The 27,326-nt window shown below is 39.7% G+C and overlaps 2 protein-coding genes across 2 annotated transcripts in view; one reads left to right on the plus strand and one right to left on the minus strand.

The window, feature by feature from the left end:
* The first annotated feature begins 9,111 nt into the window (after positions 1-9,111).
* Positions 9,112-13,824, plus strand: pex11a (peroxisomal biogenesis factor 11 alpha). Its single transcript, XM_034685948.1, has 3 exons — positions 9,112-9,466; positions 9,624-9,739; positions 12,221-13,824. Exons 1-3 carry the CDS (start codon positions 9,411-9,413, stop codon positions 12,787-12,789), a joined length of 741 nt encoding a protein of 246 aa, XP_034541839.1. The 5' UTR covers positions 9,112-9,410; the 3' UTR covers positions 12,790-13,824.
* An 83-nt stretch (positions 13,825-13,907) lies between these two features.
* LOC117814549 (RNA polymerase II elongation factor ELL2) overlaps positions 13,908-27,326 on the minus strand; it is a 31,796-nt gene continuing 18,377 nt past the window's right edge. Inside the window, exons 4-12 of the mRNA XM_034685947.1 lie at positions 26,752-26,906; positions 24,233-24,474; positions 23,487-23,611; positions 21,709-21,823; positions 19,637-20,093; positions 19,098-19,161; positions 18,530-18,701; positions 18,403-18,447; positions 13,908-17,140 (exon numbers count right to left, since the gene is read on the minus strand). Coding sequence (XP_034541838.1) covers positions 17,030-17,140; positions 18,403-18,447; positions 18,530-18,701; positions 19,098-19,161; positions 19,637-20,093; positions 21,709-21,823; positions 23,487-23,611; positions 24,233-24,474; positions 26,752-26,906 — 1,486 coding nt within the window. The 3' untranslated portion in view covers positions 13,908-17,029. The remainder of the gene's footprint in view (positions 17,141-18,402; positions 18,448-18,529; positions 18,702-19,097; positions 19,162-19,636; positions 20,094-21,708; positions 21,824-23,486; positions 23,612-24,232; positions 24,475-26,751; positions 26,907-27,326) is intronic.

The raw sequence follows: 27,326 nt of genomic DNA on the forward strand, positions 1-27,326 counted from the left end.
TAACCCTAACCCTAATCTGAACCCTAACCCTAATCTGAACCCTAACCCTAACCCTAATCTGAACCCAAACCCTAACCCTAATCACAACCCTATCCCTAATCACAACCCTAACCCTAATCCTAACCCTAATCACAACCCTAACCCGAACCCTAACCCTAATCTGAACCCTAACCCTAACCCTAATCTGAACCCTAACCCTAATCACAACCCTATCCCTTATCACAACCCTAACCCTAATCGTAACCTTAAGCCTATCCCTATCCCTAATCATAACCCTAACCCTAATCTGAACCCTAACCCTAATCTGAATCCTAACCCTAATCTTAACCCTAACCCTAACCTGAACCCTAACCCTAACCCTAATCACAACCCTAACCCTAATCCTAACCCTAATCTGAACCCTAACCCTAATCTGAACCCTAACCCTAACCCTAATCACAACCCTAACCCTAATCACAACCCTAACCCTTATCCTAACCCTAATCCTAACCCTAATCTGAACCCTAATCTGAACCCTAACCCTAATCTTAACCCTAACCCTAATCCTAACCCTAACCCTAATCTGAACCCTAACCCTAACCCTAATCACAACCCTATCCCTAATCACAACCCTAATCCTAACCCGAATCACAAACCTAACCCTAATTGTAACCTTAAGCCTATCCCTATCCCTAATCATAACCCTAACCCTAATCACAACCCTAACCCTAATCGTAACCTTAAGCCTATCCCTATCCCTAACCCTAATCACAACCCTAATCACAACCCTAACCACAACCCTAACCCTAATCCTAACCCTAATCACAACCCTAACCCTAATCTGAACCCTAACCCTAATCATAATCACAACCCTAACCCTAATCACAACCCTAATCCTAACCCTAATTACAACCCTAACCCTAGGATCAGGGTGAGAATGGTTTTGTAACAGAAATGCACAAAATTGGGCAATTATAAGGCTGCTCATAAAAACACGGTACGTAAAAGGGTTTTCAACACAAACCATTAGTTTTTTCAAAGTTAAGGTAAAATATACGGCAACAAAAGATCCTATATTAAGAGCCGTTCGGGAGTCGAAAGAGCCGGCTCTTCTTTGGGAGCTGAGTTAAAAGAGATGGCTCTCTGAAAAGAGCTGAAGTTCCCATCACTAAAGCACATGCTTACTACCATTTGCACTCTTAGTTGCCCTTGGAACTATTTGTATTGTAAAACGTATCAATGTAAATACTTCAGACCTGTACCATAGTGATAAACAGATAACACTTCAATTTGAATCAAGTCAATACCACTTGGATACTTTAAAACAGAGGGTCATTTCATTCCTTGTGGACTCAACATGACAGCATTTATACTTTTCAAGTAATTGATCTTAAACGCTTTCAGAAAAGTAACAGTAGCAAGACTTACATATCCCTTCGAGCCACCAAATGGTATCATAACAATGGTGTATGCTGTTTTGTAATGACACAGCACAATTTTATAATTTATTAGAAATGTATTCAAATTATTTCACGGACCCCCACGCTATGGTTCACGGACCCCCAGGGGTCCCAGGACCCCACTTTGAGAACAACTGAGCTAGAGTACGGTAATTGAGCTCAGCCTGCAGAGAAAGTTGTGAGGCACAGACACCCAAGCTCTCTGCCCGACTCCACTGGTCACACTATAACTTAAATATAAGACTCTTTGAATCAATAGAGCACTCTACAAGGTTAATGTACCATAAAACATAAACTATATACCCCCGTTTTCTGTGAATGCATGATTATGAAGTGAAGGAGAAAAGATGTGAAAAAAGTTGCGCAGTGTCGCTGTCTTTTCCAGCACAGCGTGCACTCAACTTTCAATGCATGGGGATGTGTTTTGTTAATAGGGTCAGGTCACACGTAGCCATGTTGGAATAATTTTCCAGGACTATATGTGCTTTTCCAGGACATTTTACTTTTTCTCCCATTTTCCAGTACTGGAAAACTGGTCAACTGTTTTCCAGGTTTTCCAGGTTTTCCAGGACGCGTGGGAACCCTGATTGATATTTTGTCAGCATCTCAGAGCCCATCAGCTTATCATCTATATCGTCCTGGCGAGAGGTAACATCCAGCAACCGATACCAACTGTTCGGCCGGCAGTTACAAAGAATGGCTTTCATCCAAGCCTTCCCTTTCCATGCTGCGTTCACATCTGCAACTTAAACGCTGCCATTTCTTGGTCCATTATATCCCTCAGGATAGCAGCCTTATGGTCTCAACTCAACAGTAGTCACACTTCACTCTGGCTTACTTCAGCAGTATGAGCCTGAAGAAGAAACAGATTTTCTTGTGATTTCCTTACAACTCACAGGTTTTGGGTTTGCTGAAATAAAAACATCATGGTAAAAATACAAAACTTGGTCAGGTTTATCCTCAAGAGGAGGAGAAAACAACCTTTGAAAATGCTTGCTTGCTGAGGGTCGGATGAATCATTACTGACACATTCCACGTAGTGAGGAAATGTAACCCCTGATGGGCTTTTGAAACACACTGTTGAGCAGATTTGTGTCTCAAGTTGAAATGATTGATCTTGAACAGTTTGTTGGCTGCATATGGAAGAAGATATCTGTTCAAAAGATGAATAAATTATTGTCAGGTAACGGCCAACGGGATGTCATTGCAGCTGTGTTGATTCTGCCCTTTTCTGTTCTCCACACACTGTTTTTCCTCAATACACCAAAGCCTACTGAGAGAATATTAATCAATACTGCTTGGCTGCAAACAAACCAAAACACTTCCCATGCTGAAAATCCAGAACCCTGCGTGCATATGCTATTCTTTTTAACGTAGAACCTTTGAATCAAAATCAAAAGCACCTCGTTTGGACAAATCATCAATAATGGAGACAACATATCAGGAGCCTAAAGTATTTTTCCACAAAGTGCTAATACTTCATAAAGTTAGAAAAAATAAATGTTATAATTAAAACATGACAGCTTCCCTAAATCACTGCCAAAGCATCAAAACTGAACATGATCAAATATTTGAACAACTTACAAACTTACCTTCTCTTTCACAGCTCTGCTCATTTATACCTAGAAATGTCTCTGCCGGTACTCTCTTTCATCTACTCCTGACACCTCTGTCACCTCTCCTCTGACAGTCACTCACATCTTCTCTACACATTACATTTCCTGTCCATTCCTCCTTACCAGCTTCCACTACAAGTTTTCACATCTCCTCTCCTTACCTCCCAAGTTGTTCCCCTTTACAGCATCATTCTATGTGCTCCACTGGTTTTCCTCTGCATTCTCAATCATTTTCCCCCCATACTTCTTTTAGATCTTTCTCATTTCCATGACTCTACCCAATGCGTGTTCTCTGTTTTTCAAGACAACAGTTGTTGTTAAAGGTCAAAGTTGAAGTGGAAGTCTCTCAGCAGTGCATGAGTGCTGAACAACTTTCTATAGGCTGATTCCTCTTGAGATAAATTGATGAGCATCCAGTTAGTAAGTATCTAGCAAACTTTGCTCCCTCAGAATCATGAATGACAATCTTATCAGACTCCTCTCCTCATCCATGTTGTCTTTATTGACCTCTGAAAACCTCTGACCTGTTGACTCTAGACCTGGCTCTGCTCATCATGACAGTTTGTTGTTGTAGTTAAGTGAAATATGATCTGGTGATAACACAGTGTTTTATTCTGAAAATTAACTAGATGTTTTAATTTTGTTTTGGTGCCTAACTTCCTGTCCGGCTCCATCTTCTCTGTTGAGACTTATGCGTCGTGCTCCGGTATTCGGCAAAAATAGAAGTCCTGCATATCTGATCCGGAGGGCTCCAGTGTGACGCAGCCATACCGCAACAGAGCAGATCCAGTGGAAGTTAACCCATTGACTGGAATAGAAACGTATCAACTCCGGTGCCATGAGGGATCTGAGACTGACCAGACAGGGATCCAGTGGAATTTGGCCGTAGGTATAGAGCCCCCAGACCCCTTCTGCCATTTAAACACCATACAAAAACACAAACAATCTAAGTACACAATTTTCTGATTAAATATTGATTAAAGTCAGAAAACATTAGTTGGTGCCTTCATAGTTTTTAATTTACGCTCCTTAAAATTTGTAATGGCAGTATGTAATTTGAAAAGGCTAGTCGGGTGAAAAGCAGGACAAAATGTGAAAAAAGCATTTTCAACATTGAAGAGTATCTAAAACTCTTGATTGCAATGCCCCATGAAAGCAACCTAAGCATTAATCACTGAGTGCCAAGATCTGGAAAAAGTATTCTTTCATAAGAAAATACAATCCACATTACAAACCAAGCTTTCTGAGAAAAATGAGGGAAAAAAGAGAGATCACTCCTCCCACACAGATGTCACACAACAGAACATGGAGTTACCAGTCAAAAGGAGATTTTCATGTAGCCCCTGTGTTAGCGTTTAAATTGTTTCACAGAAATCATTTTCTCTGGTCCCTGTGTGATAGACATCAATGTAACAACCTTCATCGACATCAAATCTGTTGGGTGTTGGAATTGTTGCCATTGCAGAAATACTAAGGACTGTGAATACTCATGTGTCATATTTCACAGCATAAAAAACCATGATGTTATTCATGGGAGTTGTGAATTTAAGTTATATGTATGAATATATGTTTGTTTATTATGTGTATTGCCTGTGTTGTGGTATGATGTTTGTGGTGACTTCTGTTGCAAACCAAATTGCCCCTTCGGGACAATAAAGATTTTTCAATCTAATCCAATCCAAACAAAAAAACAACACATCTAATCTGATAAATGATGACCCTTCCTGACTCAGTGTAATAATAAGTAATCACCAGATCACAAGCAATCCAAGAAACAGCCCTTCAATAGCATAGCAACAGAATTGAGCACAAACACAACAGGGAGCATACCGTGCTTTAGTTCTACATACAAACATCATCACAGAAGCAAAACAAAACCAGCGGTAACAAAAGTCAAGCACCACTTACCATTCAGACAACCTCGAGTGTCTTTTAATCCATCCCACTGTGATGTCTTCCAGGTCTTCAATGCAAGTATTGGGGTGCAGCTCCCCTGAAGACCAGTTTATAGTCCAGCAACATCATTCCCTTCAAAGTTAGAGGCATGGCACATTAGTTCTCAGTGAAAATGTCCCAAAGAGCAAAATAATTAAATAAATAAAATGAAGTGGCTGAGGGCCTTAAAGGGCATATTTATGCTCCCTTGAGCCCAATGTGTGCTTTCCAACTTTATACATGGAATATGCAAATCAAATGTAATTTTTTTTATCAGCCAGATGGTGCCAGGAGTTTTAGGGAATTGTGGGAATACTTCCAGAGCAGGATTGAGGGTTGTGAAATAGCATTGAGGGTTTACAAGCTGCCTGATGTATCATTTGAATAACGTCTGGTACTTACTACTACTACTGCGACTAAAATGTAAAAATAGCATTTAACTACCATACACTTAAAACGGTGCTTTAATGGTTTATTTGCCTTCAAATGACGGTAGAAAGACCTGGTTTATTTTGTGGTGGGGGTGACAGGAGAGTAGCTTAAATTCACTGTCGTCTAACAATACACCAGACGGATTTGGTTTATGTCCTCCAGTGCACATATTGTCCATACTAAAGTTTGAGTGAGAAGAAAACCACTGCAGGTTATAATACAACGTTAACTAGCTTTTTTAATTTGGAGGATATTTCCCAAGCAAAAGGAAAGTAGCGTCTGGTGTTATGTTAGTTTGGCTAGTTCAAAGCACGTGTACCTAGCGCTGCATTCAGGTGCAACTCGGATGGACAAATTATCCAAGTTGAGACGTTGTTCTGATGATGGTGTTTCCGGGATTTAGGAAATTCGGAAAAAACATGATGCCACAAAAGACGTGTTGAATTTAGGCACACAAAAAAATCGCTATGTTCTAAGTCACATCTGAGACAAAAATAGAGATTAAATCAATTAATTTATGAAAAGTGTCTCACAATAAAGCTAAAATGTCATCCTGATTAGGCTTAGTATTACGTCAGTTTTGCGCCTAAGTTTTCTGTGACTGTCCGATACACTTAATTGAATCAAATCAAATCAACTCAACTTTATTTATATAGCACTTTACACACAACACAGTTGATCCAAAGTGCTTTATAAAAGAAAATGAGAAAAACAAAGAGAAAATGAAATTAAAAAAACACACAAACACACTGGTTTCCATTCATTTACAAATCCCTCACTGGTAAAACCCCGTTATACAGTCACTAATCAAACTTCAGCAAGGGTACCCTACTGCAGGCAAGATGGCGCCGCCACAACATCCACACCGGAAGTCCATACCGGAAGTCCATACCGGAAGTTACAAAGCTAAAAACGTTGCAATAACACCCACACCGGAAGTCCATACCAGAAGTTACAAAAATAAAAGCCTTCAAAAAACAGGAACGTGAACGCAAAATAAAAGCCTTCAAAAACACGTAGGTTTACGCGTAATTCTATGAACTTTTTTGCACTTACATTTTAATCGTATCAGTATTATTGACTAGTTGATTGACTCCAAAAGTGTATAGGCTGTTGAGAATTCAAGTTACTTAGAAGCCTGCACGAATCACTAAGTTATAGTGTTAACGTCTCAGCCATGCACAGCCTTTTGTTCCGAGTGTGTGTTGAAATACTTAAAGCTGATTATGATGCTGCCATGATGACATCTGCATATGCCTCTCTTGTTTTGTCTGGGTCATATGTTATTTTATGTTGTGTTAGCCTGACTGTACCTCACCTGTGGTGTGTGTCCTGCCCCTGCACACCTGCTTGCCTTTGACTGATTCCCCCAGTGACCCCTCTTCCTTCCTGCACAGCTGTTCCCCACAGGTTCAATATGATAACTGTGCAGCGTGCAGGAGTCTCTTTCCATGGGGACTTGTCACATTATCTAAGTTTGCTGTAGTGTTTGTTCCAAATTACCTTGCATGCTGTCTGCCTATGTGATCACATGTATAGATTAATGAATGAATGAAATACAGATCCAGAGTAGATCCACAGTCACGAGAGAAGAGCAGAATGTTATCTATGGTGCAGGGGCGAGTGGAGGAGGAAAATGAAGAGGTGTGTGGTGACTGTTTCTTTTTTAACATAATTTGTAACACGTTACAATGACACAGTGACAGGGGTGTTCATTAACCACAAGAACAAACGGAGGGAATGGTTTCTCCTTCTATTTTGAGACATTAGATGGGCGTAAACACTCTGAGCTTGTCAAACAGTTTTATTCAGATTGAATGCTTGATGCATGTACACCAATGTCTTAACAAGATCACTTTATTTGGCGTCCATGAAAACATTGAAGTTGGAACCTTCAATTAGAATGACTAGAAAAACTGCAAATGTATACATAGCTACTGTTTCTTTCCATCCAACCCCTACTTGAAATGTAGAATTATACTTTATTTTATGTTCTTTTAATGTTATATGTATGATGTCTTAACCCTTTTGTATTGATAATGTTGTACTTGAAAAAGAACAATGCACTTTTACTATTACAAACTCCAAATCAACATAGAATATTAGGACTAAAATATTTCAACTTGAGGCACCACTGTCAGCCACTGATGATAGATGTACAGTACACATTTCTGGGGAGCCTCTGTTGTTTTTGTGGTGAATATAGATCTCTGTGTACAGCTTGAGTGTATTTTCCCTCTTACTTACAGTCTTTTCCTTCTCATCCCCTCCCCCCACACACACTAACACTCTACATTATTCTGTTCTTCATACACAGCGGGATCTCTCTCACTCACTCTCTCTATCACAATTAGCTTTCTGCTAATTGATTTAGCAGCGACAGACTAATGCAATCAATACGCTACACGAAGAAGAAACTTCCAGTTCGAAGCATCCGGCATTGGGTAGAGAGGGGGTTAAAGAATCACTTCCGGTATGGACTTCCGGTATGGACTTCCGGTGTGGATGTTGTGGCGGCGCCATCTTGCCTGCAGTAGGGTGCCTCTCAACTTCAGAGCACAAACCGTAGCCTGCGCTCAAGTAGCCTTATCAAACTCATCACACCCAAAGCCCGCGGACCTCCTTTGGACGCACCTCCTTCCAGTTTTCCGCTGCAAATGACTGGAATCAACTGCAACAATCCCTAAAGCTGACCTCTCTCATTCCACTCGCCACTTTCAAAAACCTGTAACACCCCATAACTCAACATCACTGCACTTGCTTTTAAATTGCTTTTAAGTTGTTCACTACTGTCATATTTTTGTATTGTATTGTTCTGTCTCTAGGTTTCTCTGTATGTCCTCTCTGTTTCTTGTTTTGTCTTTTATTTATTGACATGCCACCTGTGTTGCCTTCTCGCCCAGGTCGTTATTGCAAATGAGAATAGGTTCTCAATTAACTCACTTGGTTAAATAAAGGTTAAATAAAATAATTAAATAAATAAATAAAAATAAACAAAGGAAGAGAGAGGGAAATAAGAGTGGTAAGAGAGCAATATAATTAAAAATGAAATTACCAGTAATAATAACAACAGTAATGACAAGAAATACTATTAACAGTGCAGTGAGTATCTGAGCCAGTGTGGTTAGGGGCAGTTAAAAGCGATTGGATAAAAGTGCGTTACGAGACGACTTTCAAAAGTCTCGACAGAGGGGGAGAACCGGACGGTGGGGGGAAGAGAATTCCACAGTTTTGGGGCACAGATAGAGATTTACATCTATTCTAAAGTGGGAACTGGAAAAATATATGGAGATTAATGGAAATGTGTTAACAAAATAGCTTTTGATTTTACAGAGATCGTTTATTTTATTTCTATTACTGTATTTATTTTTTGTGCACAATGGGTTTTTTTTCATTATCCCTCCTTTTTAAGTATTTCGAAGTGCTCTTCTTTAGTGTCCCTTTAGTGACATTTGCACGTCTAGAGATAATAAATAATGAATATAATATGTAATGAATATATATTTAATGTATGTGTATACATCGTATGTGCTTTGGCAACAACATGTATTTTTTCATGCCAATAAAGCAAATTTAATTGAAATGAAATTAATTTACTGCATTTTCGATTATTGTTTACACTGGTTACCATCGTAACCAGTGACATACTAGCGCGCTGGTCCGTCATTTTAACCGGTCCGTCTATCGGTCCGTTCGAAAAGCTGCTCGTAGTGAAACAAGTAAGATTTGGTCAGCTGCCATGTAAGAATTAACCCGACGCGAGAATTAGCTCGGCGTGTTTGATGAAGAGCTTCAAAGATTCTGAGTAGATGCTCAAGTTTGGATTAACCTCTAAACAGGGACCACATTTGCAGACGAAGACAAAAAACTGACATTTTACTCACGGTTGCAACATTTTCACGTTAACGTGTCCACGGGTTGGTGTGTGGTAACGCGAGTGAACTCTGCCTTAGCCAACTAGAACAACCTGTTCTTCTGGGATTTAACCATGGACGCCGTCGTTAAATTCACAAGCCAGAGCCAAGGAAGAGACCGTATATTCAGGTGAGTTGTTTAAAGTATGAATAACTTGATATGAGACTGTGGATGCTTTATTTTAAGTTACTGGATAAGCGTTGAGCAAATGCAGAGCGTGCTGAGAGGAGTCTGAAGCGTCAACTTTCTTCATCTACACCCTTTCCGTCTTCTGTCTTTATTTCAGAGCGACCCAATATGCATGTGCACTGTCGAAATACCTACTTAAAGACAACCCCGAAAGAAAGGACCTTGTGGTGAGACTGAAAAGTCTGGAATCCACGATGAGCGCTGGACGAAAATGTGAGTATTAAATTAGGAGGTATGATTTCACTGAGTCTGATATGGTTCAAGACGTCCCAAAAAGTCCTACTGAAACTTATTTTGAATTAAAACAAAGTTTCATCCCAGACAAGAATAAGTTTTGAAGGTTGCTGTGGCTTAGTGTGTATTGTAGGGTATGCAGTGTTCTAAAAGTAGGACTAGAAACCTACACGGTTTCCACCATGTTTAGTGCATGGTGTAAAATAGTGTTACACTGAGTGCCCCACCCTTGATCTTCTGTCCTGACAGTAAAACCACAGCACAACATTGCTGGTAAAACATTAGCTCATCCTCTCTCTCTAAGTCAAAGTTTCCCCTGTCACTCATCTGAAAAGTGCATTGATAAATCCCAGTTTACCAACAAGAAAGTTCCTATAACTTCCAACAGTCAGGCTGTAGTGAATATACCTGTTTTTAGATCAATTATATGATCATTATTGCACTAAAGTCTTCAGTCTTAGATATAATAAAGCCCCAAGGGGGTATCTTCAAATAGTATTTTTAGTTTGATCAACAAACCGAAGAGAAATTCAGATTATAAAACACAAAGTGGAGATTGCCAAACATTTCACAACAAGCTCTCTCTTTAACAGCTTTCAATTATAACCTGCTCCTATAAATTGTCCTCGCTATACTCCCCTCCTCTTTGTTTGTCATCTTTTTGCCAATTTCCTTCTGAGCCACAGTACTGCGTCTGGATGAAGTCAATTTAGTTATCCTCCCACATATTCACCATTAGTTTGATAGACTTGCATGCACTAATGGAATGAAATAAAGCAGACCTCCCTCTTCATTATTCCATCCCTCTCTCTCTGAATCCATACCATTACTGTAGGCTGCTGCATAATAATATAAAACAAACTGAAGCGACTTGGAAAATGTATCCACTTTCTCTGCCCTCAAAAACTCTGTCTCTGTCCCTGGCCTTTTTCTCTGCACATACAATAATGTCTGATTGACAAGGTCAGGTTGTGTTTTTGACAACCAGTACTTTAAGGCCAAGAAGACAGAGGCTGAGTCAACACAAACAAAAGCCTTTGTTGTGTGACTTCCTTCACCTTCCTGCAAACCATTCTATTTTCAATAAATCTATATTTCCCTCTGCTCTGTAGAAACTTTTGCTAAACTCACCTTTGCTCCAGAAAATACAACTCATTTGTTTGAGTAGAGAGCAATAGATTAAACTGAGCCTGTTTTTGGTAATAGCTGCAAATGTCATTAATTCTTGTGGGGTACTTCTACCTGATCTTTTTTTAAGGGTAACAAATAGCTTTTATGCATTTCTTGGTTTCTATCTTGGAGATATTTTACAAGCTTGCTATTTGTGTTCAGGCACATTTCTAATATATATTTGTGAAATAACATATTTAACACTAAAACTGATGAAGGAAGTATACTTGGTAAATTTATCCCAAATCCTCCAATCCGTTACTCCCACAATGAAAACTTGCTCAGGGAGTAATTTAAGAAGAGGGTTTTAACCTGTGGAGCCTACATTATTTGTATGGCTCCTTGTAAACTGCATGTTTATTATTCGATGGTATGTGCTATGCCTTTTATTCCCTTGTATTGCCTTTCATACTCCTCTCCAGTACAGGATTAATACATATTTTAGGGCTCTCTGTTGGCACAAGTCACCATTCTTCGTGCTCTGTAAAAGTGCACATCATTGCTATTGTACATATTAAATTGTGAGTGGCTCTTTTGCCTCCTTTTAACAAGACCAGATCTTTTAGTACCTGTGTTAAAGTCTGTTGCTTGGACACAGACGCTGGGATGGTGACTGCACTGTGAGCTGACACTGCAGGCATGCCATGTGGCTGATGACCCTAACACTGGCCTTGACAGATCATAGATAGATAGGTTAACTCAACAACCCGGGGTAATTGTTCAAGTTTTTGAACTTTGACACTTCGAAGGAGGCTCATTTGACACAAGCTCCACGAGGAAATGACTGGAAGCCTTGCTTTGGAGCAGGGTCAGCTAATAAAGACTATGTCCCTCTTGTTGCTGTTGCAGTAGAGCTGGATCAGAGCCAAAGCTTGGTTGTATTGCTGCATCATTAAATGATCACACTCTGAATCAGAGATCCAGTGCCAAGACTTTCCTGCGTCTCTGTTTGACCCACATTGCTGCACTCAGTGTGGGGGAAAAGATATGCGGAAACTTAAAAAGTATTTTGTAAGAGAGGAATTTATTTTTGATAGCGATCTGTCAATGATGCCGGTAATGTGCTTGTAAAGGATTCAAAAGGAAAGCATGCAAGGCAGAGCTTCAGGTGCGATCACAGAACAGAGTATTGCACCTTTCTCAGAGGGAAAAATATACAAAGATGACAGCTGCATCAGTTTTAACGTTGTTTTACTTTCCAGAGCAGACTGCAGCCATGAGGTGTTGACCTGACATTTCATATTAGACTGGTTTGTTGCTCTAATCACATTTTTCTTCCTCCTTTGTCAGTGTTCCGGCTGGGAAACACAATAAATTCCATTGAGGCTGCTAAGCGAACCATGCAACTCACTGATCGAGTGCTGTGCCTCTGCCTTACTGCATCCAACATGTCCCGTGCCCTCTACTTTGTCTGCGACAATGCTCTCTGGGCCAGAAATGTCGGCCTTATCCGCAACATGGACAAGGAACGCTGGAGCCTGAATGCCTCTCGCTGCTATTTTATCTCACTCGTCACGAGTCTGACCCGAGACGTGTATGTAATCCTCCTGTTGATGTCACAGAGAGCAAGAGATAGACGCTTTAGACAGAAAATGGACGCACATCTCAATGGGAATCCTGAAGTAGCTGATGTGGTCATCCCTCAGCTGGATGCTTTCCTCTTCCTGCTTCTGGAAAGCCTAAAATCACAACCGGCCGTTGCTTTGGACACACTCAAGAATATATGCGATCTCTTCATTCCCTTAGACAAGCTGGGGATATACCAGTCAAACGCAGGAGTGGTGGGATTCTGTGGACTGATTTCCTCTGTGATTGGCATTATAACCCTCGCACAGCCAAAGTTGAAAATCAAACCCTGATAACGTAGGTGAAGATAAACTTGAGCGACTAAGAGCAGAGAATAAGATCAAGCTTCATATCTCAGACGATATGTTCAGAGACAACACTATTAATGTTGAAGGTAGCAAAAACTGTAAGGCTTTCTTGATAGTCTGTGTTTGCTTTTTTGGTACAGAAGTTTGATAAGTGAGTACGACATCCTCTTGAGATTGACAGAAAAGTACTTGACATTTAACAGACCAGTTTAGGTCTAAAGCACTGATTTAAAGGGAACATATCCATTTTCTACACAGTATATTTTTTACATTTGTTATAATTTAAAGAGCCTGAGCAAATCCTGTACGCATTCCTGTGCAACCATATACAACACCAGCAGCTGTTGTACTTCAAAATAAGGACTCCTGAGCTTTTATACCCACCTTTCATAAACCGAAGACCTTAATGTGACTCCACTGTCTTTCCCTGCTGCCTGTTTTGTGATAAATGCTGCTATATGTTTTTACCTTTTTGAATCAAGTGATGAAAAAGCTGCTCCTCAGCCAAAAGTGCCTCAAGATGGCAATTCAGATGTGAGATTTCAGGGATTATCTCACCTGTGATTTAGTTGTTTTTATGCATTGCACATCAGAAGTATGAGCTTTAACTGTCAGCAGGTTGTAATGTATGTGGACTGAAGGAAAAAGTGAAAAGAACTGATGGTTCATGAAAAACAAATTGAACAAATCATGTTGATACTTAATTGAGAGGAGACACCCTTGATAAGTTTACGATTCAATTCTTAATATATTGTTTGAGAAATGTATTTCTTGTGGGTGCAGGGTTTTTGAGCATGGATGTGAGGAAACACTAGAAAACTTAAACTTCCTATGTCCCTCAAATAATGTAATACCTCAAAGCTGCAGGGACACATCACTTTTATAACCATGTGTAGCTGTAGTGGTGTAAGAGGGCTGTTTTTTCACCAAGTTTAATGTAGCTTGGAATAATTTATATCTGTGTTGTCAAAGCAAAGACAAAGTTTCTTGTATAAATAAAAGCCAATAATAACAGACTAACTTTGAGTAATGGTCAATGGGAAAGTTGTGGTTCAGTTTTTCAACAGGTAACACCTCCTCCTGGGAAAATTACAACACCTTGCTGAGTTGAAAAGAGCTTTATTTTTTCATATACTGAGACAGCAATACACTTTTTGCTGAAAGCTTTTCTCAAGATGATAATGTGATAAAGCATCCACCATTTAAAAATTGCAAAAATATATTCCATTTCCCTTTCATCGAACATTTGAGTTTTGCTGTGAAAAAAAAAAGAGACCTAACTATGCAAAGATGAATTCTAAGAAAGGACAAAAACATACAAAGCAATAAATAAAGAAATATGTTGTCCTAAATGGATCAATTGCAGTGATTTGTAAAAGGTAAAGAGTTTGATTTCACATTACAATTTCCGCATTGTCTTTTTTTTTCCAGTGCCAGCTGACCAATTCAACACACTCTGTTGTGATTTGTGGAAATAGTTTCCAGGGCTGGAAATTGGAAAAAAAATCCAGGTCAGCTAATATAAATGTGACTGTAAATGGCTACCATTAGATGCCGTTTCATAGTGTCAAGAACATCTTTACATTTTCAAATGTCAAAGTATTTCTGTAAAAGTGTTTTAATGTCATACCACTGCCAACTCAAATGGTAGAATCTTAAGGCATCAGATATCAACCGAGTCTAAAAAAGGAACAAAGCACTTCGAAAAATGGCAACAGTGTGAAACTACAGATGTAATACTGCCAGCCCAAGTTCTTTTTGAATTTCACAATCTCAATAATGAGTACATGCAGAGTGGCTCTGCTCTTTGAATGGAAAAAAGGCACCTTCAGTAGTTAGCTCCAGCACAAGTAAAAAACATCAAAGTTAGCACTTAGGAACCCTTCGTATCCAAGCAGCTGATTTCACATGTCAATATTAATGGAATGGTTTTCTTCATTCATACCTTTTGATTAGAGTGATATTTTGCCCCAAGAGCGTCTCTCATGAGACCATTTCTATAGTTTACTAATACCCAATCGACCAATTCAACCACTTCTGCTCACAGCATCCCCTCATAATCCTCAACATGTTCAACAGTACCTTTCTGTTTTGTTCCTTTTTCAAACATTATGTTTTCCATACATATTGATAGGTCTTTTTGCTCTTGTACCTACATACATTTAATCAGACTTAATCTTTTTCAGATCCAGGAGCTTTAAAACACATGGAGTAAGCTCAGCAAGAGGCATTCTGAATTAAGAACAAAAACATGTTCAAAGTGTACCAGAACTTTCAGAGTCCATGATTCATTTTAAATTTGGTTGTGTTAAATCCTTAAAATGACTGCACCCTATCTGTGTTTTAAAAATTAGAAATTTTCTAATGGTCAGTGCTAATAAATATTGATTCGTTGATAACGGTCATATGTGCCAAGACAGAGCGCATGCTGAGAGTCTTTCAAACATCCTAAAATACCAAATAAAAAAAAATTCATTGTCTTGAAAGTAAACTGCTTCTGAGCTGTTCAATATATGATGATCCACCTACTCAGTGTTTGTATTAAGACATCTGGAAAATCAGATTCCTGCATCAATTCTTTGTGGTGCTTGATAGACTAAGACAGCGAGTTAAATTCCTTTTAGAGTGTATATTAATCTGACTGATTAGGAGAAAACAAAAGAAGCCAACACAGAAAAAGATTAAGACCTTAAGGGCAAAAAAACAAGACCAACACAGATAAGACAACTGTTGCACAACATGTATCCAGTAACCAAATGTTCCATCAGATGAAAAGACTTTCACAGAAGGAAAAAAAAAAAGCTTGCTTTGAATTGTGTAAGAACTTCCTGAATAACATCATGCTGGAAATGTCTGGCATTTATGTTAAGGCAAATGTTTCCTTTTCCCATTTCAAGCCACCATTAAGACATTAACTTTGAGTACAGCTACATTGATGCAAATGTCCAGAAAACACAGAAATCGGATCACTATGTATGACTGCAGGCTTAAGCTTGTTGATTTGAAATAGAATAACAAACTGAGGCAAATCAACTGAATATGCTTTTCAGGAAAGGAGTCTGAAAACCTGCTAGCACCCTCTAGAGGTCAGTCTGTGTCTTACACACAACTGCCATTCCCGCTCTTGACACATGTGGCTTGCCCCTTAACCTCAGATTGAATACCATTAAGACTCGTAGTAGATCAAGTTGTGGACAAGCTTGATTATTAAAGATAAATACCCTGTAAGCTTCAAAAAATGCACATTACATAAAAAGTAAACGCACCAGTGACCGCAAATTAACAGAGGTGTTAGTTATAGTAAAGGCAGTTCATGGCAGGCTACATGTGGGTGAATTTGACACTAAAAGTGCAAAAAGCAGTATCGTGAAAACAGCATTTTAGTTCTGAGTGGAGTGGTTATGTGGCATTCAGACATTTCCAAGAACTGACAGACGTTGGCAGAAAGCTACGTGGTAAAATCTTTATGATCAGATCCCCCCCAAAAAACGATTCAAACCACAAATTGTGTGTAAAGATAGTCACACACGTTTGAAGAAACTCTGCATGTTCAGTTTGAATTTCACTTTGTGTTCAGCTTAGTGTCACATTGAGGTCAACCTTTGAAGGGTCTTAATCCCACAGAAATGTAGATCTGTGTGGATGATATAGTTTGATTGCATGTGGTCCAAAGAAAGTTCATGGCACATCAATATTATTGTCATTATGTAATCTTATTACCGTAACAAATGAATAATTTATCTGATTTCAGTCAACATTTGACTAGTTACCAGCAGACAGTGATAAAAACAATCCTTTGTATGTTAAATAAAGGTTTTAGTAGCATTTGCTTCCCCCTCAGACTGATTGTATCATCAGTTTAGTACTTTTTTCTGAATAAATCAATGCTTTTTAGCTCTGACAAGATGAAGGTAGAGGAAAAAATGCAGTTAAGCAGGAAGGATCACATTTGTTTCGCATTCCAGAAGAACTAATTTGGCCTTCGATGTGACCCCTTTACAGCAGAACAAAATCCAGCGAAAATCATTGTTGATAACCAAAATGTTAAAGGGCTACATTTGATCACGAGTCGGTGGTCTCAGCCCGAAACCTCGCTCCTCCATTTCCACAAAGGAGTAAAGTGAAAAGTGTCTCACGACCCCAGGACCCAGCTGGGCAGTCTATAGGTCCCTCACAAGTCTTTTGGTCCAGTCATATCACACCCCTCAGAGGGTGAGGCCAGGTACTAGGAGAGCTCCTGTGCTCGGTCGAAGTCTGTGATCAGACCTTTGATATGTGACAGTTTCTGATGGAGGTACTCGCATCGCTTCTTCTCTTCCCGATAGCCAGGGAACTTCTGAAAAGTAAAGAACAGGTTAGATTTGAGGAACACCAATCAAAATGTATCAAGATGGGCATCATACAGTGACATTGTTGGAATCTTATACCTAAACTCTTAACCCTCCTGTTATGTTGCGGGTCAAATTGACCCTTTTAAAAGTCTATTTTAGGCAATATATGCCCTCCAAACCAGCTAAACGTAGCATACAAATCTGGGCAGCATGTCACAGAAGAGGAGTCGTGTTAATTTATCAACATCACTTCATAAAAATATATATATATATTTTTTTAATAAAATAAACAAAAATCTGTCATGTAAAACAATTGTATTTATATTTAGGGCTTTCCATGTACATTAAAAAAGGTTTTAACATGAATTTTAATGAAAAAAGAGTAAGTTATCCTCATTGAACCATGATCTGTGAGAATTAAAGAACACCAATGGACTAAATCTTGATTTAAATGATTAGTAATGGAGTTAAAATTTAGATTTAAAAAATGTGTATTGGGTTCTGACACTTTTGGAAAATTGAATATGCCCCAGGTCAAATTGACCCAGGAACATTATTGCTGTTCCAGAGAAACAAACATAACAGGAGGGTTAAAATCTCTGCTTTATTTGAGGTTTGCCAAGGTGGTTCTGATCTGATGGGTAAACCCTTTAAACTGAATTTGTTTCACTCCAACAAATGCCACCTGTTAGTGTAAGAGAAGCCCTAATTGTGACATGCTGCACATTTTAATTGGATCATCAAAAGATTTCACTCACTTAAACTTTAAAAGAAACTTAAATTTTGTTGAGTCAGTAGGCTTTTCATACCAGGAAGAAACTGGCTGACTTAAAGTTGGAAAACAAGCTTTAAAAAACAGGCCATGAAACCATGGTATGGTGCGGGGCACATGACATGATAGAAGATAATAAAAAAATGTGATTACAGGTTATGTTGGGCTATCAGTTGCTTTAAAAGGTCATTACACATGACTGTACTTTGCAATTAAAATGACACTGACTGAGACGGAATTCCCTGATGAGCTTCCTAACTTTAACTTTGTTTGTGATTGCTTGTCACTGAAATCTACAATTCAATGTCTGATCTCTCAGTAAATTGCAACTCATGGTGCAAATTACACTGATAAGGTCAATATAATATTAGGGGGTTTTCAGTTAGGCTGTTGATTTCAGTGACACAAAAGAAAACATTTTAAATGTAGAGGAAGCAGTGCTTCTTTGAAAAGGCTCTATTAGTGTCACACAAAATAAGAGGAAACAGTTCTTACTTTTTTATACTTTCTGTACTTTTGTAGTATTTGGTCCTCCATGAGCTGAAAAAAATCCAGAAGAAAAGTTAGTAATGTGACATAAACGAATGAAAAGAGCAGTTTGAAAGCTTCGTCCTCACAGTACCTTGTACTCTTGTGATCCCGGGGAGAGAGTGTTGATCTTTGAGCCCAACTGAACAAACATCTCTGTGATAGCCCCGATCCGATCATGAAGAGCTCTGTATTCATCGTACTCGGCACAGAAGTCGTCCTTATACTGCTGACGCTGCTCCAGTGCCGTTATAGTGCTGTACTTTCTGATGGAGAATAAGAGAAAAAAAAAAATTAAACAATGTTTTTTAAAAGCTGAAGTCACTCCCTGGAGCAAAGTTATTCCCCCGTTCTCCCAGAAGGTGGCACTGCAGAGTGGTGGATTGAGGCCTGACACGTCACAGCATGATGTGTTGACCAGATGTATCAAGGTGAAACGTAAAATAATTTGTTTGCAAAGTCATTCTCAAGGAAGGCTTTGTGTTGGCTCGTTTACAGTGTTTTACTTCCCTTTAATTATTACTGTTTCTTTTCTCAACAATACTGTGTCAGACTCTTTAACTTCTCAGTGACAGATCTGAAGTAATGTGTGCACGGCAGGCACTGACATTTTCAAAAGTAGTTTTGGAATCTGGAAAAGCAAGACTGTGTGTTTCTCTTACATTAAATAATCAGGCAGTTCCTCGGCTGAGGTCTGACTGACAGTAGTTTTCTCTCCTCCGTGGTCTGCAGATAGGAAAAACACACACACACACAAAGAAATAAAAAAGGTTAGAGCAATCTGCCAATGCAAATGTGATTATGTGCCCATCATATCAAGGCTGATGGAGCCATTTAATCGCTGTCTATGATAAGAGATCTGATCCAAGGTAAGCAGTGGCGTCAGCAGCACAGAGTAGGAGGTGATGCTGCCTGCTGACGCGCTTGGCCGTAGGTCAGCCAGCTGTTTCTCAGTCAATCATCAACAGAGTGGAGCCAGAAATGAGCACAAGAGGGCGGAGAGAGTAATACAGGCCTAACAACTCTCGCTTGCTCTCTCAAATGAAAGTGTATGGGTTTCTTTTTGGTGGACTTTAAAGAAGCAACTGTGACTTAAACGTGATTTATTTGCAACATTAAAGAACAAATTATCTGAAACAAAATTCATGATGGCGCAATAGGACACACAAAGTGAGACAAAAGGTTCCACAGATGTTTTCACCTTTGAAATTTTCTTGGTTCTGCTTCAGGTCTGGACTGGTCTCGATCCAGTCTGGTTTTAAGCGCTCTCTCTCCTTCTCTTTGTGCTTTTTGGACCTCTTCTTTTTATGCTGCCCGTTGTTGAACTGTTGCTCAGTGCATATGGAGCCGTTTGTGTGTGGATGCTTGGGGCTGGGTGCAGTCACAGCTGGTTCTGACCTCTCCACTTTGGGTGTTGTAAAAGATGTGCTGAGTTTATGTGGCGAGTACAGACGATTTGGACTCCCCAGGAGATGATTGCAGGTTTTGTCAAAGTCTGGTTTGATGTGATAACTGGAGTTTCCATGACCGATGGAGCTGTGAACATCATTGGTGCTGTAGTCTCCAGGAGATGGTGACTGCAGAGGTAAACTCGGGTCTATTAGTCTCTGTTTTTTGGGGGTCTGTGTGTTTGAAGGGTCTGAGGGCAGTGGGCGTTTCTAGAGGGGGAAAAAAGAAAACAGTGATAAATGGATAAATTGCTTCTAAGAGAGTTCCCTCTAACAGGGCAGTGATGTTTTTACCTCTGGCTATGACAGAGGTCAAAACAGCGTCTTTGGCTACAGCTTAACACATCATCTGAAGCGCAACCGCACATTTGTTTTTTCAGGAGTGCACTTGTTTTCAAAGTTTCATCATCAGAAGTCAAAGAACTTTTTTTTGTTTGCTCAATCATACTAAGTGTTGCCACATAACTCAGTAGAGAAGGACAACAGCACACAGCTCCCGCCTATTCTCTCTGGTGGACCAATCACCAGCTCAAAGCCCGGTTCATAACTCAAGGATAACAAAAGCTTTTAAAAACAGATAACGACGGCACCTTAACAGAAATTAATTTAACTGAAAATGTTTATATGAGTTTGAAAAATTGGTTTATGTAAAAATATGTACATCATTTTTCAATTTTGCTGAGAGTTCTGTTAGAACATAAATGCTTCTTTCATATTTGGAAGCTTAAAATTAAGCTACAACATTTATTTTCTATATATGTTCTTGTTGTAATTCTTGATCCAAGATGGCTGCACGCATTGACGCTGCGGCTGGTTGCTCCGTCGTTAGGTGCATTGTTTTTGGCACCTAATGAGGACTGCACCTTTCAATTTCGTTGTACTTGTTGCAATGACAATAAAGGCATAATACTCTATCCAGCAGCTGAGATTAACTTAGCATAAAAACTGATAACAAAGGGAAATAACTGACTGCGGTCAATCAACTACCCCTACTAATAAATGACCACATCTCACTTTCATTTGATTTATTGATTGGTCGATTGATAGAACTTTAGCGTCAGACAAGGTCAGAAGTTTGTCTTTTGCAACTTCAATGGCTATAGCAAAATTCAAACAAGAGTACAAAAGTACAAAAAATGACATTTCAAACACTAAAATCCCAATAAAATCCCTATTGATTTGAGATAAAGCTCTATGTTTAGCTTTAGGACTGACTGATGTACTACAAGAGAGCTTCAGTCTAACCTTATCCAAAATGGAACCCTGTATCTCAGGTTTAAAGGTATTATATCCACTGTTTGCCGCACACTGTAGGTCAGAGACGATGCTGTTGGCTACCATTAAGCTGATTCAAAACATCTCTGGAGTAGCTGGAAAACTATTTTCAAACAAATTTTATGTTTCTGAGAAATTTGGACTAAAAAGGTTTGGAAAGAGACATGAACTCTGTAGGACACTCAGAATTATAGAAGTAAACAATGAACATGAATATGCCTTCTTGCCCCCAAGGATCAAAGTTAGCAGAGGAAATACACTATTTGTTTTGTCCTTTTGCAGAAGAACTCAGTGTGATCCTTCCAGGATTACAAATAATTAATCATTGCACCAAAGAAATAAAAAGCTGAATTAGCACATTTCCCCAAATGTCTTAATACTCATTTAATTCCAGTTAGGGCTATATTTAGTCAAAAGCTACTCTAAAAGAAAAAGCAGAAATAGAATTCCAGTTATGTGCATCTGCAAGCGAAGACGTTCATAATCTATTTTCAGTCTTCAGAAAAAAGAAAGAAGGCATTTTTTCAATTCAGTGAAGGTGAATAAATACCACAGAGAGATTCTTGGCCGGGCTGAGCTGTGACGGAGAGTCCCCAGGAGTTTTGAGGAATGAATGGTTGGACTGGGGACTTCTCAACTGGCTACTGTGGAGTGGCTGAAGTTTCCTGAAGAAGAAGAAAAAAAAACACAGCACCTTCAGTTGGACAGTGACTGCAAGGTAAATGGCCTGTAAAGCTAAACAGGAAGAGGCAGTATGTAGGTCACAAAGCCTGCCTTGGCAGATCTGTGAGCAATTATCATTCATTATGACACACCAAGAAAAGACAGCAGCGGCAGCCTTTCTGCAGAAGGCGTAATCATTGACATTACAAAGCTGTCAATCTTATTTGAGTTCTATCAAAGCATCTTTTGGGAAATGTATGCAGTGTGTTTGGTTTTGTGTTTCTACTGATACAATCAACAGGAGGCGACCACAAAGACTAAACGCAGTCCAGTGAGCAGAACAATAGCAGCCGTTTCAACCTCTGTAGGACCAGACCCTCTTCTCTGTTAATCTGCTTCCTTCAGCTCCTTCCTCAAACAGACGCTACAACGAGTTACACCCCTAATCAAATCCAAGCTACCTTCATAATAATACAGTCTGTGTGAGTGGAGTTCAAAAATGACAAAAGTGAGAGAACAGGAAAAGAACCCAGTCCAACATGTGAAGAAACACAAAGAAAGTCTAAGTATAGAGTATTTACAGGCTCTCACTGTGTTATCACATTCATCAAATAATTTGATGACTACACGTTTAAGCTTCTGACCCTTAGCAGGGGTGGAGAACAGACAGGACTTGCACTTTTTCCAAAACGCTCATGGAGCTCGTGGCCTGCATGTTTACTGGCAAGCAGAGGACACGTATGAGGGGAGGAAACTCACCCTGAAAAGCTCAGCCTTGCTCCTCTGAACCTTCAATGCTAATGCCATTTGGCAACCCGGTGCAGGGGAACATTTTCCAATGCTTTGATGTGTCCATTAAGGGATTCATCAGAGCAGAGGAGAAGTCATTTAGAAGCTCCCCATTTCAACATGATCACAGCAGACTTTTACAATAACTCAGAGGCTCTTCTGTGTTAACGCCAGCACTGTCAAAACGCATCAATCCCTGAGTCTTTTCTGTGTTATCTGCCCAAACTGGTCACTTAAGGTTTAAAGAATTTAAAGTTATACACTTGTTTGTTTTCTTGCTGAAAGTTTGATAAATAAAGTTTTCATGCCCAAGCCCAAGCAATTAGGTTTGTTACATTACGATGGGAGAAGGTTTGATTTAGACTAAACATGGGGGTGCCGATTGGCCTAGCAGTATAAGCATGCGCCCCATGTACAGAGGTTATAGTTGTCACAGCGCTCACTGGTTGGACTTCCAGCCACTGCCCTTAGCTGCATGACCACCCCAACTCTCTATTCCCCACATTTGATAACCATAACCCACAAGAGAAGAACAGATTTATGGACTCACAGGTGAGAAACCCTCTGGGCAGAAAGCCCTGAGGGAGGGCTTTGAGGCAAAAAGTACTAGCCAAAAAGAACTTGGCATGGAAGGTTTAGGTGTAAATATATTTGGGGCAAAAGGTAACTTGAAATAAATATGAAGCTCAAACAGAGGGTGATTAGCTTAGCTTAGCACAACGGCTGGAAACAGCTGCTAACCTGTCGTAAATTATCATAAAACTTCTCGACTAACGCACCCCTACCTTTAAAGCACAAAATGTCCTGCATGTTTCTTTTAATACACTGATTGATTAGTCTAGTGTCTGTTTCACATATGTACTGTATATTACTCACCTGATCAGGAGCCTGTTGATGAGCTGCTTCTCCTCCTCCAGATATCCAGGCCAGTCCCTCTGAACGTGTCTGTAGTGCTCGTCCTTCAGAGAGAAGCTGTGGTCTTTTGGGTTCAGTTTAGCAACCTTAAAAAGCACAGCAGCCCCTGAAGTTTAAAACACTCAGCAGAGAGAGGAAAGAATACAGGAAAGAAGGGCAACTGAGGTCATAAAAGCACCGACACTTTGTAAGTCCGCTGTATATTTAAATAAAACAAGACCTTTCTTTCTTCAGTGCGTCTGCATTGTTTTTGTGGTTAACATTTTAACCGTGCCCTTTCACAGTTTAATCTGGCAGAGACAAATCTAGCCAAACCAACCACTTTTGATTCTGAAAGAAGTCAGAATCCAGCTGAAGGAAATGCCCCACCCCTCTCCTGTCAAAACACAATCTTCTACTCCAAAGATAATTAAGGCACAGCTCTAATTACAGCTAGCAGCGTCGGCACAGTCACCACTTCATGACGGCAGCGAGACACTCAAACACTGTCAACACAAGACATATTTCTGATATAAACCTTCTAACATTACCTTCTTCAGTTATGAAGTGTTCTTTAGTATGAAGTATATCTACACATGTTTGATGTTTTGGTTCTTAGACCAGATCAGCTGCTATATTGTTGGTTGTTAACTTTTATTTTTTTGCATCAGAGTATAGTTAATCATTAGTAGCAATGTGTTGACACAGCACCGTGCCAGATGTCTCACCTCATCCAGCACTGAGGTCAGGTCTGCCTTGTCCTTTTGACTTGCCCGCTCCCTCTCCAACCACAGTAGCAGCTCAGGTTTCTTGTACGGTTTTAAGGCCAGGAGATGAATGATGCGATCCCTCAGGGGCCGGTGTGCCACAGGGCTGGAAACCAGGCTCCTCTTGTTGCTGGGTGAGTGCTTGTTGCTGCTATCTGAGCTTGATACCAGACCCTGCTTCCTCTGGACCTTCACACACTTACCTAAGATCAAAACAAAAGGGACACATAGCAGAGTTTTATGTAGCATTTGTGGCAGATAAGGCTAAGAGTCTTAGGGCAGTGATAGTGAATCAAAAGGTCCCACAGTGGTAATCTAAAGCTGTGTTTAAATGGCCATATGGTCACTTTACCTATGCAAAAATAAACAAGAGCAGAAGATTATAACTGATCTAGTAACAGGATTAACATACCTTATGTGTATCCAGTAATAGAAGAGCCAACATTACATTCTTAATCCTGTCCTGAGGCCAGTTTTTCAAATCACACCCTTATTTTGAAAGAAGACAACCTGAAGCATTTTATCTACATTGTATCTCTCTAATGTCACGCAGTCTGCATTATTTACACACAACAGAAACAGATAAGGTGCTGCACTTTCAGCCTAAACATACAAAAAAAATACACTTTTCAGCCTGTGTTCACGTGCAGAGGCAGTGTTTCTGCAAGTGGAAAACAGTGAAAGGGGTTGACAGTAGAGTAGGCTGACTGCTGAGTAAACAGAGAAGCATGGAAACTAAAGCAACTGACACAGAGAGGCCCTTTCTTCCTGTTGTAGTTCTAATTCTGTGGGACCGGGCAGGCAGTGCTTATAGATATCTACCGTAATCTCATTACAACTTTAAGCCATACTTTGGAGGTTTCTATAGGTCAGAGGATAATAGTGCTTTCACGGGCACTAAAGGTTAGAAGTATCATGTATATATATATACAGGGTGTCTTATGACAGTTTTACAGTAAAGCTGTAGATCTTTAGATTTTAAACAAAGATAAGTTCAATGATTTGTAGCAATGCACAGGTTTCTGTTACAAAGTAAAAGTCCTGTGGAAGCTTGTTTCAACATTATGAAGATTTTAGACAAATATCCTTCCAACACTGAAACAACCTGTACAGCCACATTTCAAACAAGCAGCGACTAGAACCATTGTTTGACGGTGTAATAAATTAAAGCAGCTTGAGGGAAGTTTTAAGACTCTTCTTAATGCAGCTTTTGTGTGAGTGACACATCCCTGAGTGACAGTGATGGTTCACTTAGGATAACTGACATGCTGTCACATGCGTGTTTTGGACATTAATAAACAAAGATAATGTTCAAAAAACACTTCGTGCTGTTGTTTATCAGTTGAATACAGGTAAATAGTTAAAAATCAGTGAGAAGTAAAATTTAAATGTATTAAGATTTCTTATCAAACTTGTCCAGTGCTTGCTTTGCACACATTTCAGTTATCCATCTGTCAATGCCTCCTTTCCCCTGAATGCAACTGAACTCTAAATCCTACATTATTATCTCAATTGCAAACATTTTTCTGCTCTAAAACCTGTAATTCTAAGTCGGTCTATGGACATTTTTTTCTGATGAGCATAGCATTACTGTACCATAAAAAGACAGTCAGTCACCGCAAAACAACTTTGTGCACTGTATATGGCGTACTGTGATCCACAACGTATTTATTTATCTCTATCTGACGCCCTCAGAAAGGGACAGTTATTTGCTTCAGAACATATGTTAAAATAAATTGGTTGTCATCTAACAGCATGTTTTTGATGAATAACACGTGTCAAATTTATTTTGAAAAGCCTCTTGGAGACTATTTCTGCTGCAAAGTATGGCTTGTAATGTGTAGGAACCAGTTCCAACAGCTGACTCCCACAGCAATTACCCTAAACATCATGCTGCAGTTCATCAAATATAAGTTAGAGAAGCATTTACATTCAAGCATTTACATTCACATGGGACCTTTGAATGTTGTGAATCCTCCTGACTATAACTCTAACTTAAAAAAATGTAATTGGAAGAGATCCTGACTGTTATAAAGATCACTCCATGTCACTGCTGTCTCTGTTCTAGATCCATCAGATTCTAGTCACTGTAATTACATTTCAGGATAAACTTCATCAGCAAGAGACCTGTTAGCACATACTTCTGGCAAACTCAATCATAGTAACACTGCTTGCAGGCAAACTGGCTCAGTGCCTGAGCAATCTGGTCAGAATGAAAGAGGAATCACAAGAAACAGCCACATCCCACTTGCACGAATAATTGCGACGCAGTACTTTGATCAATTATGTGATCACTTCCACGCCATATGGCAATTACCAGCAGGATGAAATGGTGAGAAGCAATGGTCCAGAAGCTTTCTGGATACATGAAAGCTCTCTCTCTCTTGTTATCTTTACTTGATCCCAGCATGCTTCAAGGCTAAAACTCAGGCTTGGGAGATACAGTAGAATGTGGATACAGTTATTAGGCAAGAGCTTACTCGGCCCCGGTTTGATTTCAATCGCTGAGCGGCTCCAGATGTCCTTCTCCACCTGAGACATGCGCTCCCGGGTCGTCTGGTAGGAGTCGTCTGTGGCACAAACTGTGATCTTGTCCTGGATGCTGCCCTGGCCCTCCAGGTGGTCCCTTCCCTCCCTGTCAGGATGAAAAAAAAGACAAGACAGATGATTTAAGAATACAGGGCAATGAATTCTCTAGCTCTTTTCACTTAAACGGCCATTTGTCAAACTCAAGAGTTACAAACTTCTTGCTGTCACACCGTCATATTTAGGGCTGTCTGAAACATGTAACCGGTTCTGTGACTTGTGCCTGCATACAAACTCCAGCCATCTATGTGAAGGCATGCCACATAAAAGCCAAAAGACTGAAGTGCAAATAAAGCTACTCCATTTAACCAACAACACTTTGAGCCTGCACAGCCCCAAACACTACCTCTCTGTTCCCAATTATTACTAGTCACACCTTTTAGGTCAGTTGTGGCATGACGGCATTTGGGTGTGTTACTGTAGTCTTGTTTGAATTTAGCCAGACAGTGGTGCTATCTGTTGTTGTAGT

The sequence above is a fragment of the Notolabrus celidotus genome, chromosome 6 (assembly GCF_009762535.1).
Source record: "Notolabrus celidotus isolate fNotCel1 chromosome 6, fNotCel1.pri, whole genome shotgun sequence".
Classification (NCBI taxonomy): domain Eukaryota; kingdom Metazoa; phylum Chordata; class Actinopteri; order Labriformes; family Labridae; genus Notolabrus; species Notolabrus celidotus.

Coding starts and splice junctions, on each gene's coding strand:
- pex11a (XM_034685948.1), top strand. CDS start 9,411: ATGGACGCCGTCGTTAAATTCACAAGCCAGAGCCAAGGAAGAGACCGT. Junction 9,467..9,623: donor GGAAGAGACCGTATATTCAG/GTGAGTTGTTTA, acceptor TCTTTATTTCAG/AGCGACCCAATATGCATGTG. Junction 9,740..12,220: donor GATGAGCGCTGGACGAAAAT/GTGAGTATTAAA, acceptor CTCCTTTGTCAG/TGTTCCGGCTGGGAAACACA.